The sequence below is a fragment of the Colius striatus genome, chromosome Z, assembly GCF_028858725.1.
Source record: "Colius striatus isolate bColStr4 chromosome Z, bColStr4.1.hap1, whole genome shotgun sequence".
NCBI classification, from domain to species: domain Eukaryota; kingdom Metazoa; phylum Chordata; class Aves; order Coliiformes; family Coliidae; genus Colius; species Colius striatus.
In genome coordinates, this window is record NC_084790.1 from 73,536,708 (window position 1) to 73,557,280 (window position 20,573).

Genomic DNA, 20,573 nt, shown 5'->3' on the forward strand with positions numbered 1-20,573 from the left:
CCTTGGCATGAGTGGTGTCAGCTCTACAGGCACTCCTCACAGGGTGGGATGATGATACCATCTAATTAGTTCCCTCTCTGAAACCTCCCCAAAGAGTACTTTAGCAGGAGGGACCCCACAACCAAGGTTGTAAGATAACAGCAGAGCTGACTGAGGCTATGAGAATAGCTTCTAGCTTAGCTGTGGCAGTGATCAACTGAGGCACAGTCCCTATGTTTTCTCTAAAACGCAATCACACAATGCAATTTCATATCTGTATTTGCTACCTCATGGGGACAATTGCAACAAACAGCTATAGTTTAGCACCTGAAATTCAAATACTGATGTAGAAGCTATTTCATTTGGAAATTGCAAACTTAACTTCACTGGACTGTAATGTTATAATTTGTTTTGGAATTTCCTTTGTGTAAATCATACATTAATGCTATTTTTTTTCCCTGAGAGCTCTTCATTAAAATAAAAATATAAGCTGTGCAGTGGCTGGGTATAGGTTTATGGCACTCATTATAAGCTGGGTACATATATACATATACACAAAGTTTGCATAGTAAACATTTGTTAGAGATAGATATTTCTAAAGTTGGCTTCTTTATCATGTTACAGCTTCAATTTGGTTTTCTATCAATTCAGGCTCCTCCTCTGTCTGTAATCTGGGCAGAATCATTATCTTTGAACTCAAGAAAAATCAGACTGCTATCTGTGTTTTGCAGTCAGTATTTAAACACATGTTTTTCATAAAATAAGAACTCTCTTTTTTTTCAAATGAATAATGTCATAGTGACAGGAAGTAACAGATATATTATAGGGCCATATGGATGCAACTCTGGAAGACATTCACTATAGTGGTTCAGCTGTCAGCTCTCATGGTTATTTTGCTTTCTACTGGTGAATAATGATCTCTTTGAGGTGATATGTCTTCCTCATACTGAAAAGGTGTCTTTGTGAGGAGCTGAGATACAATATGTTATTATTTTTACTTTTTTATTCTTCAACATCAACTGTGCAGAAAATATGTCCAAAGGTTTATTCTTCACTAAGCAGACCCCCTCCTCTGGTTCATGAACTGCTCTCTTTCTCTTCCTTCAAATGTCTTCTTAAACCTGTTTCTTCAAGGAAAACAGGTTTCTTCTTGCTGCCTTCTACTGAACATCTGCTGCTGCCCGCACACTTTCCCAACCTCATTTTTACATTGCTTTTGTCTAATGTGTGTTTAAATGGCTTAAAATAGGGTAGGTCTTGATCCTTTGTGTTTATAGAATGCCATGCTCAGTAGTGAGGCTACAAAGGTGACTTCTTAATAACATACTTAACTAGAATATCTGCACTATATTTCTAGAGCGGTAGTTTCACTCCATTTCCCCTCCCCCTCTTTGTGTTGCAGGATGTCCCCTAGGGTTTTATGGGAAGGACTGTGCATTGACATGCCAGTGTCGGAATGGAGCAGACTGTGACCACATCAGTGGGCAGTGCACCTGCCGCACAGGGTTCATGGGCAAGCACTGCGAGCAGAGTGAGTGGCAACCGGAATTGCGCGTGCCTGGGAGTGAGGACTAGACCCTAGGCCAGGCCTCTGCTGTTCTGGCCCATGTTGGGATACAACCTGTGGGCTCCAGTGGGAATTTTGGTGGAGAAAGAGCTTCAGAAGTTGGACTTTGAGTTTTCCCAAACAGATAAAAGTCCACAGAATTAGCTAAGACTAACTGTGATTGTGATGGCTGTTTCTTTCAATTTGTGGCTTCATGTAACACATTTGTACTACATTCTAGTTGCTTTGGACATAATGCTAAAAAAACCTCAACAACTCTGTCAGGCAGAAGGAACAAATTAATACAAGTAATTGTCATTAGCATTAACTGCAATGAAAACTAACAAAACCTCTGAGGATAAGAAGCACCACATCAATGCCAGAGGATAAATTAATCTTTGCAATGTGGGTTTACAATACAATTGGATTATGAAGGCATAATAGATGGCATTTTGCTTTTAGATGTCGGTGATCCTTTACCTGAGAAAACCAAGAATAACATGACTGACACTGATGGTTGTATGTATATATACAACAATATAATGTACAGCATTAAAAGAACAATCAGGCTCATAAGTACAGAACTGTTAGTCTAGTTTTTGCTAATATTACAGAGTGGTGCTCCCACACTTTATGCATTGTACTGCACTGCAAAGCAATCCATTCAGCCTACTATTCTGAAGGTGTAAACCTGTCTTTGGCATCAGCGTCGTGCATAGGGCTTCACTTTTGACGTGTGGAAGATGATACATTTTATCTATAAACAAGACTGATTTAGTTGCATCTGGACCTGAAGGGCTGTGCAGTGGCCAAGAGCCAGTGTGACACTTGGCAGCACAGTAGCAGAAGGAAGACCACCATCCCTACAGACACACTTTATTACCTCAGCAGTGGGTCTAGTCCCAGCTGCAACTGCAGGTACATTGTTAAGGCCAATCAACATCTCTGCTAGAACTGATAATTTTATTTTTTTTAAAGAAAAAAATAATTGGAAAAAAAACCTGAATGGTTTGGAGGAACGTATCTCTCTCTTTCAAGGAAATAATAGTTATCAGCTTTTAAAATTTTCTAGTTCAACTCTGATGTGTTATTGTTTGACTACAAAAGAATAATAATATTCAGGAAAAGGTAGACTTTTGAAGATCCTCTCTTGATGTCATGGTCACAAAAATAATTTTGAATACTTTGGCTTTATTACTTTGGCTTTATTACTTTTTGGCTTTATTACTATGTTTCATATACGTTATGTTTTATCCTATAATATAATAATGACTTAACAATATAAAACTAAATGTTTAATGTTTATTAAATATTCAGAAATGTAAATTTCTGAATTTGAATGTCAATCTTAAAAATCAACTTTTCATTCCAATTCAGATTCCAAAATGCCAAAATACATTATGATGTGATGGTCAGAATCTTGTTTTACTCAACGTAACCAAGAGAAGGAGTGGTATACAAGCATGAAATTTCACTTGAGTCTCAAGACAAGCAAGGATATTTCTCTGGCACCTACAGTGTTAGACTACCTTGTAAATCATTCTAAAATGGGACTACATAAAAGATGAATTAAATTATTGTAAAAATACAAATACAAAATGAAATTATTCTAGTTCTGAAATCCCAGAGGGAGTTCAGAAAATGTGATTCTTGGAAAGGTGGAACTTGCTTAAAGCCTCAGAACAAAAATAATGAGCCACATAGTAACAAAGGTGGTAGTATAAAAGAAGTAATTTTTGTGGGTGTACGATAGTTCTCTGCCATGCTAATTACACGATTTAGGAGACACTGTGATTGGTAATTAATTACTGTATTCAAATAATTATAGGAGACCAAAATAATGTAAAACTCCTACAATAAGCTTGTTCTTCATCGTTAATCATTTTTCTCCTGTAGGCAGTTTCGTAATGTATACATTAGAGTGTCAAAATGGGTTATTAGCAGCCTAGAACCAGTTTTATTTTTATATAGATATGTGGTGTATGTTAGACTCATGGCCCTTATCTCTTGCTCTTTTACCACATCAGGACATCTATCACACAACACGACACCAGCCAGATGTCTGGCTCCACTCACACGATGATATAATTTCTCAGGCACTGGGATCTGAGCAGCCCGAGAGGCCTGACGTTCTGATGTAGAACTGTCACTCTGTTCACACTTTGTCCATTTCTTAGCTGACTTCTGGCCCACAATTGCCTTCTCCTTTCCCGCACCACACAGGAACATACATAGACAGTACACGTACACCTACACACAGGCACACACGCACAGCAGAGAGAGGTTGTCTCGTCCGTAGGCGTCTCCCACCGATCCCAGATTGCCGCCTGCTGGCCTCCCGCAGGAACGTCCGCGTTAGAACCGGCAGCACGGACGGTGCGGCAAATCTCACACCAAAACGCTCACAAGCAACGACTCTTTCTGATTCTGCTTTGCGCTCCTTCTGTGCAGAATGTCCTCACGGCACATACGGGTACGGCTGCCGGCAGACGTGCGACTGTCTGAACAACTCAACCTGTGACCACATCACGGGAACGTGCTACTGCAGCCCGGGCTGGAAAGGGGCCAGGTGTGATCAAGGTAAACCCCAGGGGTGATAAAATTACTGACATTGTTTTATGTGAAATGTGGGTTAACCTGTTAAATGCCATCTGTATACCATTCCTTATATTAATCTGACAAGGCATGTGTGTTTTGATAGTCCATTCTGTGAAATCATATATGTTCTCTAAATTTTATTAGAAGTATCAGATGGCTGAGTGACAGCTTACTGGTGCAAAGCACTCGGGTGTAGGTTGAATTAAATGTTTTATAGTACTGTGCTGTCCCATGCTGCTGATGGAGCATGTGCTTTACCTGCTCTCAGCTTCCGCCTAGAAAATGTTCTTCCTTTTTCACTCGGTGAACATCTCTCTTTCTAGGAAGAAGATGAGTGGTTTTTTTCTTAAGACCTGGCTTGTCTTCACGTTGATTTCTGACATAGTTCTATTTTGGCACTATTAAACAGGGTTAAATTAGCAGAAAGATTTGGAAGCAAAATATTGTTTTCTGCTTCTGACACATAAGCCTCTGAACTTATGCCCCACTTTTTCTTTTTCTGTTTCAGCTGGTGTAATCATAGTGGGAAATTTGAACAGTTTAAGCCGTACCAGTACTGCTCTCCCTGCTGATTCTTACCAGATAGGGGCTATAGCAGGCATTATCGTTCTTGTCCTGGTTGTGCTTTTCCTGTTAGTGCTGTTCATCATTTACAGACATAAGCAGAAAGGAAAAGAAACAAATATGCCTACAGTGACCTATACCCCTGCTATGAGGGTCATCAACACAGATTACACCATTTCAGGTAAGTAACAGGTTTTCTTCCTCCCTCTCTTGTCCTTATACTCTTTTAGCTGAACTCTGAAGAGGTTCAGATCTGCCCCAACAGAGCTTGAATGCACACACTTGACCTTTTTGCATTAGTGAGGGCTGCTGTGAGCAGGAACATACTCGATTTCAAACAGAGTATCTAAATTCTGCCTTAGAAGCCATCCTGGAAGGAGTCGGGAGAGCTTCCATCTTTAGGAAGGCTAAGAAACTGCTTTCAACTGCCTTTCACAGAAATGCAATCTCTGAGACCATATTGACAGTGGTGCTGATGACCTGACACATGAGACAAGACTAGTGGCATGCATTGGTAAACTTGTGTACTCACCTCTCAGCCGTTACAGCCAGTTTACCTGAGTGCAAAAGAATACTGGCCCAGCATCTATAGCTATGTCACCTGCTCTGCATCATAGTCTTCTAATCTCTATTTTTGATACTATGAAGGTTACTTACCCCTGTGAAATGTATTAACTGTAAGGAAAAAGTGACCATATACCTCACTTTACTGTCTCACATTTTGTACCCTCATGATTTTCTGTATTAAATAGTAGAAGCATAGTAATTTCTATTCCTCTCTGCCTATTTTTAGACAGAATTTGAAAGTATGTCAAAATATGGTACCTACTGAGACTTTAAATTAAATGCCAACAGATTGAATACAGAAAGACTGCTATAGCTATAGCTATAGAAAATCTGTGGCAAGATTCTATAGGGAGGCTGATAGCAGAGTGGCTCAAGTTTTAAACAAATGAAGGGAAGGAGCAACACTCCCCAAAAAAGCCAGGAGTTTCTGATATAGGAAATTGCATTTGAGTTGGGTTGCAATTTGTACAAGAAATTTCAGGCAATGCTGTCTATTTAACACAGCTGTTAAGGAAGGCTGCAGATAAAGCAGCCAGCAGAAACAGCTGACAGAGTCAGCAAAGATGGTGGTGCTCTTGAAGCACCAGGAAATGTTGATTATGAAACTGTAACCTCGATGGTAAAAGTGTCTATAATTAGGAAAATGCAGTGACCACAAAAGGCATAAGAGAGCAAGGGACCACAATGGAAAGAGACAAGTAACACTAGTGGTCTTTGCTGAATGTGAGGGAATGACTAGACTTTTCCTACTCCATATTTCTAATTCCTTTACATGACTGCAAAACATTTAGATCTTTTTTTTCAAGAAACTCTAAATCAGATTCTGAAATCAGCGGAGCATTGTCACAAACATATCCTAGTAAAGAAACACTGTGTTATTTTTGGTTGTTCATTTTCCTTTCTTCTTTCTTTTCAGAAACCATGCCTCACAGTAATGGTGGAAATGCTAACAGTCACTATTTCTCTAACCCTAGTTATCATACTCTAACTCAATGCACTACTCCACCTCATGTCAACAACATGGACAGACTGACGCTGGCAAAGGTAATTGGATACTTCTGTGTGAAATACCCTTTCGTTTGTTTGACTTTGTTCCTTAGTGTTTCGTAATGTGATTTATTTTTGCTTTCTCTGATTATCACCTGGAAATTCAGCCAGTTTCCATCAGTTTCAGTTTCTGTTGCCCATCTTTCTTTCAAACAGGCAAAAAACAGTCAGCTATTTGTGAACCTTAAAAATGTGGAACCTGGAAAACGAGGCACTGTCGTGGACTATACAGGAACACTGCCTGCAGACTGGAAACATGGTGGCTACCTCAATGAGCTTGGTAAGGTAAAAAGAGAGGATAATGTGAATGATATTCACTGTGTTTGGAATGAATATTTTCCTGGTTCTCTAGTCACAGTAATGCCAGGCTTGTCGGTCAGAGTGTTAGGTTCAGGGTTACAGGTTGGACCTTCCTTTAAGGTCAAAGAGATAATAAAGTGACTCCTTGAGAGGAGCAGTGAATCAATCTGATGCCCAGTGCAGACACGATACGCAAAATACCTAATTTTTGTAAAAAGATGTGCTTATTTATTAGTTTCATAAAAAATGAATATTGTACAATGTTCTGGCAAAATTACAAATTCTTATTAAATAAATGAGAGGTTGACGTTACAAAAAGTAGTTTCTCAATTTCTTAGCATCTGAGGTACTCCAGAGGTAAACTCTAGGAGGATCTTCCCAGCTAAGCTTCCTGCTTGGTAAAAGACAGAGTATTGTCCTTAAGAAGAAAAATTCCCGAGCAGTGGTGAGATTTGCTATGTACTGTTTCATGCTCTCTTTTCCTTCTTTTCATCCTTGGCTAGTCTCATGTATTCTGAAAAGTCTGGATTGCACTGAATATATTCTCAGGCCAGTGAAAGTCTTAAAGGGGCTCTCAGTGCCAGTATAATTTTGATCACTTAATTACCCTAATTTCTGGTCCTTATCAGTGTCAGATTCTGGGAGGCAGAGCAACAGTGTGCAACATTATTTTTTTCCATCTCAGCCCAATCTTGATCTAACCACAGCTCAGGCTAAGATCCTGGGTTTTTTAGAAATTAGTTTCAGTTGTAAAGTCCAATGTTCAACTTTACATTTTCTTAGAGCATTTGTACTATCACTGAAGACTCCTAAGATGTACTGGCTGTAGTTAACCCCCTGTAGTAGGCCTTGAGTAACAAGAAGATTCTAGAGGACTGGATGAATACTGATGTCTGTTTTCGGGCAGGTCAAATGAGATTACTTGGGTAACTCTATGCTGGTGACCCAGACATTAGTCTTGGTAAAAACAACAGAGCAGCTGACATAAGACCTAATAAATAAACATGGTTAATTGGTTTAATTTTGTTCTTGGAAACAATGAATTTTGTATCTAGATAAAATGTATTGTATAGATAAAATGATTTTAGGCTTTTGTAAAGCTTCTAACATAGTACCACATTGCAATCTGATTTAGAAAATAGCACTATAATATCCATCAAAGGTATGTGAGTGCATTAGCAACCAGGTAAGTGCCAGGTCTCAGAAGACAGTTGTGAGGCATTGCTGATTGTCAATGTTTACGTTGGGATTTATATTGAGAGAAATCTGATACTAACTGAAAATTGCAAAGCTGTAGACTTAGGCACTAGATGTTTAGGCTATTCTGCAGGTCAAGAGTGACCTTGGACAGCACAATGGGATTGATTAGCTTTGGAAGCAAAATACCAAGAAATAGAGTGAACTTTGCATATCCTGGGATTTTCAGGTCAAGATGGGATGCCTTTCTACTAGATACAGTTTATCCAGACAAAAAAAATATGCTTTAGTCAAACAGAAGTTATTATTCTCATTCAAGAGTAACTGAAGGAAATGTAATGGCCTGTGACATAGATAAGGTCAAACTAGGTAACCTAATGGTCCCATATGACCTTAACCACCTTCAGTGTTTCAGGAATCAAATAGTAACTATGCTTCTGTAACCCTGTACTGGGCAATTTGACAGTGCTTCAGAGAGGAGACTGCCAGAGGATCTCAATATTTACAAATATCTAAATGGTGGATGTCGAGAGGTTGGGGCATCACTTTTTTCTGTTGTATCTAGTTACAAGACAAGGGGTAACGGAATGAAGCTGGAACACAAAAAATTCCATTTAAACATAGGAAAAAGCTATTTTACTATGAGGGTGAGGGAGCCCTGGTACAGGCTGCCCAGGGAGGGTGTGGAGTCACCTTTTCTAAAGGTCTTCAAAACCCACCTTGGCAAGTTCCTGTGTGACCTGATCTAGGTGGACCTGCTCTAGCAGGGGGGTTGGACTAGATGATCTCTAAGGTCCCTTCCAAACCCTACCATTCTATGATTCTATTAATTGTTCTGCCAAGGTAGAAGTTAGTCCCAAAGGATTTTTTTAAAGCTTTGGAAGCTGTGATCTGATCAGTTTTCCTTTATTTTAAAACTATTTTGTTTTTTAAATCCTTTTTTGCAGGTGCTTTTGGACTTGATAGAGGATATTTGGGCAAGTCCCTGAAAGGTGAGGTTATTTTTGGATGCATTTAGATGAAATGATGTAGAGATGCTGTTTACTCTTCCAAATTATCGTTTGTTTACTGTTGTTGGGTTGGGGGTTTTTTTGAGGATAGGGATTTTTGTTGTTTGTTTTTTTCAAAGAAACAACAAACCGAGCTTTTGCAAGTGTCTATGTGTCAGATACATCAAATGTTTATGTAATGCTTCAGTCATTAACTGTCTATATTCTAGACAGCAGTAGGGGGGTGGCCCTTGAATTTAGCCTACTGAGCTAGGTAAGGATATATGCTACCTCTGATGAAGAGCTTTAAAGGAGAGACAATTTCTCTTGGCATGGTCAGTGTAGGTCTGCATGACTACAAGACTACAGTGCTTAGTCACATTCATTGCAGGCCTTTGGAAAAGATATAAAATAGGAATAGACAGAGGGATGGAAAGCTTCAGAAATTCACTGTAGTGATGTTAGTTTGATTGTTTTAATTATCCAGTTTTCTCATAAGACTTTATACTAGACCACACTGGTGTAGGTCACTGTTTTCATTGTATCATTCCAAGGGTGGCTGGAATGCCTGGATATCCAAACAGTGGAAAAATAGTAGCTAATATCTGCATGAATAAGGAGTTAAATATGTAGACAAAACCAGCTGGCTTGTAACCTTGTGTATAATACAGGACAATTAAGCTGAAGGAATGATTTATTTTACCTGGCATTTCTGGCTTTTAGTGGATTAGGGGAAAACCAATTAAAAATATCTTAAAGGAGTCACAAAGTTATGAGCCTCTGTCCACTGGCAGGTTCACCATGGTCAGTCTCACACTGGATATTCAGTCTCAGGAATAAACTGAGAAAGTCTCAGCTCTAAAGCTTAAATAACATGGCATATCAGAAAACAACACAGAGTACAGATTAACCTGAACATAAAAAAATATCTCACCTGCAGGAGAAAATGCATCTTCTCTTAAACTGCAGTCATCTGTCCTTCAGTTAAATCCTGAAAATCTTTAACTGAAATAATGTGCTTTTCTTTTTGTAGATCTAGTGAAGAACTCAGAATACAATTTAAGCAGTTGCTCATTAAGTAGTTCTGAGAACCCATACGCTACTATAAAAGACCCACCAGCTCTTGCACCAAAAAGTTCAGAATGCGGGTATGTTGAAATGAAGTCACCAGCTCGCAGGGACTCTCCATATGCTGAGATTGCCAGCTCTGCTTCAGCCAATAAGAATGTTTATGAAGTTGGTAAGTACAAAATCTACTTCTTGTTGAAGCTTAAGAGCAAAGAGCACAGGACCTTTTTCCTTTCAATCAATTAACTCAAAGCACGTGGAAAATCACTGAAAAAAAAAAAGATGATGTGTTCAGATTCTATTTTCTGGTTAAAAAGGTGTATCAATCATCTAGTTCTTTTGAAAAAAGTGTTGTAATTCACAAGAACAGAGTTTGAAATACCTTCAGTTCTGTTCTTTATCCTAGAGGGACTCCTGAATTTCCATGGTTAAAGTGTTTATTTAAATGACAGTGTAAGATAAGCTTAGCATTTGATTACAATATAATTCAACTCTAGATTAGGCTGTTAACTACTGAACACAGCTGGGATAAGTGTGTATAGAAAAGGTCAGTTTCTTCCTCTTGGTAAGAAAAAACAGCATCTTAACCCACAGACATAGTATTTCATTGACAGGGGCCCTATCTAGTTACTGCGTAATGCAGTAGTAATGCAATTAAAAAATTACATTATGTAATGTAGTTACAGTAGTTCCAGAAAACTTCGAGGTACTGTGGAATAGCAGTTATCCTAATGGTCCCTGAACTGGAATACAGTGTGTCTCATAGGATACCAGTTTGCATTTCTGGCCCCAGTGAGAGATTCCTCTCAAATTCATGTGTATCTCTGTTGTGTTTCTGAGGATCTTTATAAAATCTTGATGAAAAGCTCCAAAATGAGGCTCTTTTTCTGATTTGTCTACACACAAAGAACAGACACTGGTCTACTTGCTTCTGCCAGTAAATGTAGTTACGGCAGGGCCTTGCTGCATGCCCACAGGTGTCAGCGTAAAGCCAAAACACCTGAACATCAACCTTTGCTTCTACACCTGCATTTCAGGACTCTGCGTGACAAGGAATCCTTATATTGAAGCAGAGAGGAGAGTATGTTTTGTAAGGCAAACTGAAAGGAAATACTGTATTTGGCTTCTCCTTGCTGCTTCGAGTGTCGAATGTATGTGCTCTCTTTTATCATAGAACCTACGGTGAGTGTTGTCCAGGGAGCATTCAGCAGCAGTGGACGTTTCAGCCAGGATCCTTACGATCTTCCAAAAAACAGCCATATTCCATGTCACTATGACTTGCTACCAGTTCGAGATAGCCCCACATCCTCTTTGAAAGAGGTCAGCAGTGAATGACCCCACAAGCTAACGTGCAGCACAGCGGAACTCTCAAGGGGCAAAGTGGCATGGCAGTGCTTCCTCCTCTAGTTTACCATCATACTTGGCTCCTGATCTGTCCAGCAGACAATTGCTGTACATTAAATGGAATCTCAACATGAGGTTTGTATTGTGTATAGAAGTGACAGATGGACAAATGCCACTCTCTGGGGATCCAGATCATTCTTTTTTTCATGGCAGTAAATTTTATAGAAACAGGTTATACAGCACATTTATACTGTAATATACTGGCTTAAAAATACTAGTTTGCAGATCAGTTTTGATAAGATCCCATGTCAGTGACTTTTAACTACGGACTTCACGTTTGTCATGTTTCAGAGTAGAAATACTCCCAGGACAGTGCAATTTACCAAATACCACTTCACACTGGGGATCTATTTCACTAGTTACGTAGAAGAAAAACTGCCTTGCCAAATTTTACCTTCTGTTCTGGTCTTTATTCGAGACATGTTAAGAAGCAAGTTCTGACGGGGATAAGTAAGCACAATACTACAGTTCTTTGGGAAATCCATCATCAGGCCTTTTTGTCCATTACTGGTGGTGGGCATACCTTGCTGGAATAGTTTTGGAGATAAAAGCATTGCATACATCAATATTATATGATGCCTCAAGATCTCTTGGTACTCCACATGTTGCAGTTCTGACCACTATTTCTGCCGTACACAACTGATTATCCATAGCATATCAGTACTTCATAAAGTATGTAAATGAAATCAGTTTATTTTTGTCACCATGGACTGATTGTGTAAGGAGTGGACAAAGGTGATGACTGCTGTAAATCTTAACTGCAAGGAAAGGTTTACATTTTATAAACAGGTAGTAATAATGACTGTAATATAGTAGAGTGTTTTCATTTTTTTCTCTTAGAAATAACTAAGCAGTCTCTGTGCATATTTGTTAAAAAGGCACTTTTTCTTTTTTATAGCTGATGTAGGGAAACACATGCTTAAGCTGGTCTTTTGCATTGCTAATAATGTGACACAGGTACCCCCCTTCTTCATTAACTTCTGTCTCCATTTTTACGCTGTGTGTCTGTGTTTCTAGTGATCTAGCTTGTAATTACAAAAGTATTCTGCTGTGTGTCCATTTGTTTTGCATTTTTGCCAACTGGCCTTTATTTTATCTGATTAAAGGGACCTCTGTGCAGAGGGAGAGGATTAAAGTAAGAATTCATGTTATACTGATGCCTGTCAGAGGTGATTGTCTAACACATAATAGCTTAACCTAATGAATTTATTGAGAGGGGAAAAAACCCCAGGGTGTTTTTGTCGAGGATAACAAAAAGAATGCAGAAAAAAAGTAAAAAAAAAAAAACAGTCCCTCTTTAAAATCTAGCTTAGTCTGTTCAGTTATGGATAGAGACCATCTTTCCAAAATACTCCTTTCTCTCCCTTCCAAACAGTCTGCTGTGAATGGTGGTAATTAGATTTGCCAAGATATTTGTCCATGGAATCAAAATTGTCCCTTGAACATGTCAGCCTAAAAATAAAATTACTGATATAGGTTATATGTTCTCTTTCAGTCAAAAGTTACCTTTAGACATCCAAAAATGCTGTGGCAGTATGACTTGCAGCTGCTTCTGCTGTCAGTGATGCTGCTCACTAACATGCTGGTAACATCACCCCAGCAGGCTTTTCCACATTAGCCTGGCAGGAACTCTGTTGTTTCTTGTGAAGAGCTTGTCCCCGGCGTTGGTGTATTGCCAACTGAGGGGGAAAGGATACAAGGAAGCTGCATTGTATGGCATATAATGGGGAGCACTAGTCCTCACTTCTTTCAGCTTTGGGGTTGTATCTTGGCACACAACCTGTGATACACTGTAATGAATGATGTGAAGGGCAGCTGGTAGGTCAAGAGCTGGGTGCTTGCGCTCTCCAGCTTAGAAGAGGGAGCACCACAGCAGTTTTTAACTCTGCATTTGGACTGCAATACAGTCTGAGACAAAGATTTATCACTATTGTGACAACATGGAATATATATTCCTAAGAAAATCATGACCAGTTGCCTTTGGAATACTACACTCAGAATACTTTGGAATACTATTCCACAGGATCAACTGGAACAAAAACTGAAAAAAAGTGGACAGGTTTTTTAAAAGGATCCCCAAAGCAGAAATGGTAATAAAATTTGCTTTTATTTGTTATCACTGAGATGATGCTAAATGAGAGACCTACATCTGAAGACATCATTGCTGATGTGCCCAAGCCTGAGAATGTACATGCCTGTTACAAAGTGCCCCATAACATTCTTGGATCTTGCTGACCATGACCACTGGCCCTCTCTGGGAATTTCTTGTATATCCTTGGACTAAATAATTTTATTATATTTGGATTTTGTAAGTAGAGAAGTTAACTACAAGATTTCCAAAGCTAGTTACCATTTAATCCCTCTGTGAGACAGAGTATTGATTGGGTTTGATTACTTATAGAAAATATGTAGAGCTGCTGGCATATATGTTGTTGTACTGTGTGAAACAGACTTTAAAATAAAACCTTTCTTCTCTGAAGCCATGGGTAGTAAATGTTGTAATTAGCAGCTGTGAGCACAGAAAAATTTGTTTTCTAACTCTGTAAAGTTTCGAGGCCACTAGATAAATTAATCATCAAAATATAACCAACTCTTTTTTTTACGTGAAAAAGAGAGGAATAAGTGGTACTTGTTTGAAAAATTCCAGTATGTCACCTGCCCTCAAGTGACATATTCAGCCAAACAGTCGTGAACACAGATGAGTTTTGAACAATTTTGCCTATTGTGTATGTCCTAAACATACACCTTACCAAAGTCTACCTTTCTGTTTGTGGATTTGTAATATGTGTAGGCCAAGTAAACTTCTTGTGAATTTTCTTCAGTGGTTGATCATTGTTGGTGGACATCATTGTTGGTAGACGTTCAGTAAACAGATTGCCTGCTGGGGTGATACATTCTTGTTCAATCATAGCTGTGTATCGTTCCAGAGTTTAAAAAGCACATGGGACTTGCATTAGCAATCTTGCTATCTCCCATATGATGAAGGAGGCCTGCTCTGGAATACACTCAGCTATCAATTTAAGAGAGCCCTGTCTCAGTCTTCATGACTGTCATACAGCCTTTTCTGGAGATCCCAGTGTACTATGGAGAACTTAAATGTTTCTGAACATGCATTCTATATGGTAGTGGGAACTTAACAAGTAAATGGATATAATAATTTTAGCGAACATCATCTACTGAGAGAACTGGCTTCACCACAAACAGAAATGGAAAGAGAAGCCTTGCCTCTATTCACATTACAATAGCGAGAAACATGGCAATGAAAATGGAAATAGCTATCCTGTAGCAACTTGCTATCGGTTTTATAAAGTGCAAAATGTTGCACAAATTTAATAGCTGATTTTAAAGTAAGTAGCAAGTATAAACTTTAGGTTTTACATAATGTAAGCATATTAATTCTGGTCATTTAGAAGTATAATGAACCTCAAGGCTTTTTACTGTATCAAAGATTTTTAATCACAACACACTGTTACATGTAAAATTTGTCCTTATCTTGACCTACCTGGAGAGCTCCCAATAATTTTAATTGGAGATGCAGATTACTGGAGAAAGAGAATTTCATTTTACTCATACTTCCTGCTGAGACAATCTGCAAAGTCAAGTTAATACTGAGTGAAGTTAGGATAACACAAAATCAAGAGTGAGGAATGTGTTATTTAGAATATATTGAATTTCCCAGGTACTGTGACTACAATTGAATTTTTTATTAGATATGTGTCCAAATAATAATAATCATTATACTGAATTTCTGAAATCCAGACTGAAGAATACAGAGCTAATTTTGACAAAAATGCTTTATATCAAAAATTGTGTCTATAGTAGTTTAAATGACTGAAAATAAATGAGTGGATGTTTATTAATTATTATGCAGAAAATCTTGACATTTGGTACATTCATGTTAGTGCTAGAGCACTGAACCTCACTCCACTATCTTCAGATTTTTAGCCCACAGACTTCACTTTGATATGATTGAACTGTAATATATTTTTAAAGAGAATTACCAAGTATGCTCAGCTTCTTTTCTTAGATGTAACAAAAAACTGTTCTGTTGTGAAACTATATCTGTTTTCCAAAGATGACTGATGATCATCATTCTGCCCTTCACTACCATTTATTTCACATCACATACCTGTAGGTTAATGTAATAAAGTTTCTAATAAAAGATGGGAATTACTTTGACTTTTCTTTCCTTTTTTTTTTTTCCTTTCCTTTGCTTAGAGTGGATCCTGAAAAAACAAGAAAGATAAAAACTTATCATTCCCCATGCTTGGTCATAAGTAGTGTATTTTGGTTAGTAATTTATGAGATGCTTTGTGGAAAACCAAGGCTGATGAACTTCTGTGAGTACTGTCCATTCCTACAGGAATTAATTCTGTAAATTAGGTGATAATTTCAAACTCATGTCTTGAACGCTTAAACCTTTAACCTTAAGGAACATGGGGACCTGAGTATACAAAGGCAAGACATTTCCCCTTTTTAGGAGTACAGTAACCTTGGATTAATCAATAAAAGCCAGTAACCAAAGTAAAAACATAACGTAAGAGGATATTGTAATACTGTGTTTTAACCCCAACCTCATATGAATCTGAAACTCAGGCTGTACACAGATAGTGTGAGAATTTGTTCCTTACTCTCACAACTTAATCAAAGAATAAGAGATTTGACATTATAAACTAATCATAGAATAATAGACAACTCTTAGTAGTAGATCACTCGACTCGTGTCTCGATGAAGAAGCTGCAAGAATTAATGTGAATTACAGGACACATTGATCTTAGACGCTTTGAATGCCCTTGTGGCCCTGGATTCCTCCTGGGGCTACACCTGCCTAGGCGTAATTTTTTTCCTGGCTCACCAGGAAGGTCCCAGAGGACTGAAGGATGGCAAATGTGACCCACTGTCTACAAGAATGGCTGGAGGGAAGATCTTAGGAAGTACTGGCCTGTCAGCCTGACCTCATTGACAGAGAAGGCTATGGAATAGATCATCCTGAGTGCCATCCTGAGGCATGTACAAGACCATCAAGAGTTCAGGCCCAGCCAACATGGCTTTATGAGGGGCAGGTCCTGCTTGACTAATCTGATCTCTTTCTATGACAAGATGACCCACTTAGTGGATGAGGGAAAGGCTGTGGACATAGTCTTCCTGGACTTCAGTAAGGCCTTTGACACAGTCTCCCACAGCATCCTCCTGGAGAAACTGGCAGCCCGTGGCTTGAATGGACCTACTCTGAGATGAGTGGATGTCTGAGCCCAGAGAGTCGTCGTGGATGGAGTTAAATTCAGTTGGCAGCAGGTCATCAGTGGTGTTCCCCAGAGCTCAGTGCTGGGGCCTGTTTGGTTTTAATTTTTATCAGTGATCAAGGTGAGGGGATTGAGTGTACTCTCATTATGTTTGCTGATGGCACCAAGCTGAGTGGGAGCATAGCTCTGCTTTAGGACAGGAAGGCTCTTCTGAGAGACCTGGACAGACTGGAGCAATGGGCTGAAGCCAATTGTATGAGGTTCAACAACGCTAAGTGCCAGGTCCTATACCTAGACCACAACAACCCCAGGCAATGCTACAAGCTTGAGGCAGAGTGGCTGGAAAGCTGTCTGGCAGAAAAGGACCTGGGAGTGTTGATCAACAGCCATCTGAACATGAGCCAGCAGTGTGCCAAGGTGGCCAAGAAGGCCAATGGGATCCTGAGTTGTATCAGAAATAGCGTGACCAACGGTACCAAGGAGGTGATTGTCCTCTTGTACTCAGTGCTAGTGAGGCCACATCTCAAATACTGTGTTCAGTTCTCTCACTACAAGAAGGACATTGATGTGTTGTAGTGAGTCCAGAGATGGGGAATGAAGCTTGTGAAGGATCTAGAGAATAGGTCTTATGAGCAGCAACTGAGGGAGCTGGGGATGTTTAACCGTGAGAAGAGGAAGCTGAGAGGAGACATGTTCACTCTCTACAACTACCCGGAGGGGAGTTGCAGTGATGTGAGGGTCGATCTCTATAGTAATGAGTGATAGGACAAGAGGAAGTGGGCTCAAATTGCACCAGGGGCAGCTTAGTTTGGAGATTACGAAGAACTTTTTAACTGAGAAGGTTGTTAAGCATTGGACCAGGCTGCTCAGGCAGGTGTGGGAGTTCCCATCCCTAAAGATATTCAAAGGACTCAGATGAATTGCTGAGGGATATGGTTTAATTCAGTGATGGGCCTGGCAGTTTGAGGTTAGTAGTTGGACTCGATCTTAAAGGTCTTTTTGAACCATTATGGTTCTGTGAGTCTGTGTTAACAATAAGATATTTTACATGAATAACTAATTGTAGAGTAACAGAAAGGTAGAATGTTTTGGATGGGGACAAGAGAAAGATGAAAACTGCCAGAGTGAGCCAAGCACTCCCTGTGACCTCTTGTGGGAGGAAGCAGAGGAGCCCAGAGGGTAGGGCAGTAGTTCTGGGTGCGGGGAAAACCTATCTCTGCTCCTTTCTCCCAACAAGGCAGTTTCCCAGGGGCTGCCATCCACCAGTTAGAACAACTGAAAGTCTGCTTGCCTATGGTGGAGGCTCATGACCAGCAGAGTCATTGACAGGAAAAGCATCGTTCAGAATCTCCTTCTACTAGTATGAACTTTTGGCCTCACAAGTATCCCTCTGATGTCGAAGTATATCGCTTACTCACTCTTCTGATAACACAGATGTTTTTTGCAAATACCCACTTGGACAGGTGCCAAGATGGAAAATAAAGAACAGTTCTGCTTTGCTGATACTTATTAGCCATCGTCAGGACATACACTAGGATGTACGACACAGGTGCACATGGGAAAAACTTGTGCCAAGTGATTCTCCTGAGCATTGATTGACATCTCTATATTTTTAAGATTTTGCTGCACTTGAAAAGTAAACAATTCAGATAAAAATTCTGATTTTAAAAATTATCAGGAGAAAGTGCTAGAAAAAGCCACAGGCACCCCACAGTAAAGTTTCATGCAACTTCCAGGCTGAAGGATTTTTCCTCAGGGAAACCTTTCAGAATTGCTGAAAATGTTTCTGTTTAGGACCACTAGATGTCAGGCAGAAACAGGAATTCACTCTGCCCGATTTGGGGCGAATTTCATTCTGATGTAAGTGGTTACTGCAAAGCCTAGGAATCTACTTGAAGAAGAGAGGAGAAAACAAGTTTACAGTCCTTGGACTGGCTTTCTCTGCAGGACTGAATGTCACAACTGTCATTCAAGCTTTCTCTGCACTTTCTGTATGGTGAGCTCTGCCCTTTTGAAGATTGAAATTATACATTGTAGGGACAGTGCATCTTCCGGACTGAAGCACTCTTACGGAAGCTCTTAGTGCATCTCTTAGATGCTTTAGTGCATCTAAGAGATGCAAAATTTCTTGTATCTGGGAGCTAACAAATTGTGTGCTGCTTCTTGGGGCATCCTTTTTTTCCTATTGTAGTTAGCAACAGGACAAGGAGTAATGGGATGAAGCTGGAACACAAAAAGTTCCACTTAAATATAAGAAAAAACTATTACACTCTGAGGATGATGGAGCAGTGGCACAGGCTGCTCAGAGGGGTTGTGGAGTCTCCGTCCTTGGAGGTCTTCAAGACCCACCTGGACATGTTCCTCTGCGACGTGACCTAGGTGAACCTGCCTGAGCAGGGGGGTTGGACTAGATGATGTCTAAAAGTCCTTCCAACCCCTACCATTCTATGATTCTATGATTCTTGTTTCAACCAATTTCACAACATAGGTAGACAGACTAATAGATAGACTGCCCAGTCTCTCAGAGAGACTTCAGGGAGCCCTTTTGCTTAACATGCAATGTATATAAATGTACAAAAAAATGTCAATCCTAGCTCCAGAGAGCAAGAGGCAAGAGGGTAGACTGTAAAAAAGTAAAGTAGAGAGAAGACAAGATTAAAATGAAATGGAGGGGATTAAAATGAAATCAAAAGAGCTTATATCCTTTACAGTTTGCTATAAATGTATGCTTCATTTGTGATGTCAGATGAAGAAATGTTAAATATTGTCAAAAGAAGCTAATTGGACCAATGAATGATAGCCCTACGATCTGGTTATAACTATTTACATTCCTGACCTGTTAAGCCAAAGAAATCACGATTCCCATATTCCCCCATGCTTGGCATGCTAGTTACAATAGTGACGTCACGTATACCTGAGGTCCTAGGATTTCACTGCCGATGATATTTGTGTCCATCATGAGTTCTCCCAAATAAATGCAATAGAGGAATTAAAAATGAACTCGTAAGTCTGCTTTGCTATATGGCCCAAACCTTCTGCGTACTTTCTTTCAGAACTGCTTTGCAAATACAATAAAACCTTATTATGCTCAGTATGTTGCAGGAGGGAGAGAAATCTCAGCAACTCCACAGTATACTATCTCTAAATACCCCTTTGCTGGGCTTTCTAAGTGACTTGCTTTTAATAAAACATTCTCATAGTTTTGCTAGCTGAAGATGAAAATCAATAAAACGTTTTCGCAATAACATTTCCATTGTTAATTTGAATTTTAAAATTAATAAGTTAATATATTAAAATTAAAATTATTTGTATTAAATTTTAAACTGAGCTCTTCAGTGATTGATACTGACATCACTTTCATTAACATAATGAATTACTGTGCCAAGCTGCAATCTTTCTTTATGTATTGTTGCTCTCTCCAATCAAAGGACTGAGAAGAGTCTGGGAAAAAGTCTTTTTTTCTGGCCTTTTTGTTTTCTACTCCCAATAATTCCTCAAGTTTATTAAGAAACTATTTCATAAAGTAGCAGAAACATCAGAATAACAAAAGCAATATTTCAGGAAAGTGCATCTAGAAGGGCTGAAATCTCTTTATTTTGAGAAAGCTCTTTGAGCTTTTTCTGGGTGAGTGGATTGGCTGCTCTGAAGGGAGATTGGATTTGCTGAAATTGATTAAGCAATAGAAAAATAGAAGACAAGAGGTGACATTTTGTTCACTAAAAGAGCTCTGGTCTGAGACTGAGACCTAGACTGAGCCACAGAAGGAATATGTGACCACCTAGGTGACTGGATGTGAGATGTGCCCTTCTGACAAGGGTGAAACTGGGGAGCACTGTTATGTGAAGTGTGCCCAGGTGGAGGAACTACTCTGCTTGCTGGCAGAGTTCCTAGAGTGGGTGAGTAGGCCGAGGAGTATCAGTGAATCTGAACAGGAGATTAAACTATGGGGATTGTACCCCACTATCCCTATGGCAGGTCAATTAGGATGATAACCCAGGGGATTCCTCCTTCTCTCTTAACCCAGTTGAATTCAGAGATTCATGGGATCGAATGCAATGGCAGCAGGATACT

The 20,573-nt window shown here is 39.4% G+C and overlaps 1 protein-coding gene across 2 annotated transcripts in view; it reads left to right on the top strand.

The window, feature by feature from the left end:
* Positions 1-15,438, top strand: part of MEGF10 (multiple EGF like domains 10) — a 107,894-nt gene extending 92,456 nt beyond the window's left edge. For both annotated transcript variants that reach the window (XM_062018475.1, XM_062018476.1), the window contains exons 18-25: positions 1,382-1,510; positions 3,977-4,105; positions 4,632-4,868; positions 6,171-6,298; positions 6,458-6,581; positions 8,746-8,790; positions 9,821-10,027; positions 11,030-15,438. In XM_062018475.1, coding sequence (XP_061874459.1) covers positions 1,382-1,510; positions 3,977-4,105; positions 4,632-4,868; positions 6,171-6,298; positions 6,458-6,581; positions 8,746-8,790; positions 9,821-10,027; positions 11,030-11,190 — 1,160 coding nt within the window. In that variant the 3' untranslated portion in view covers positions 11,191-15,438. The remainder of the gene's footprint in view (positions 1-1,381; positions 1,511-3,976; positions 4,106-4,631; positions 4,869-6,170; positions 6,299-6,457; positions 6,582-8,745; positions 8,791-9,820; positions 10,028-11,029) is intronic.
* The last annotated feature ends 5,135 nt before the right edge of the window (positions 15,439-20,573 follow it).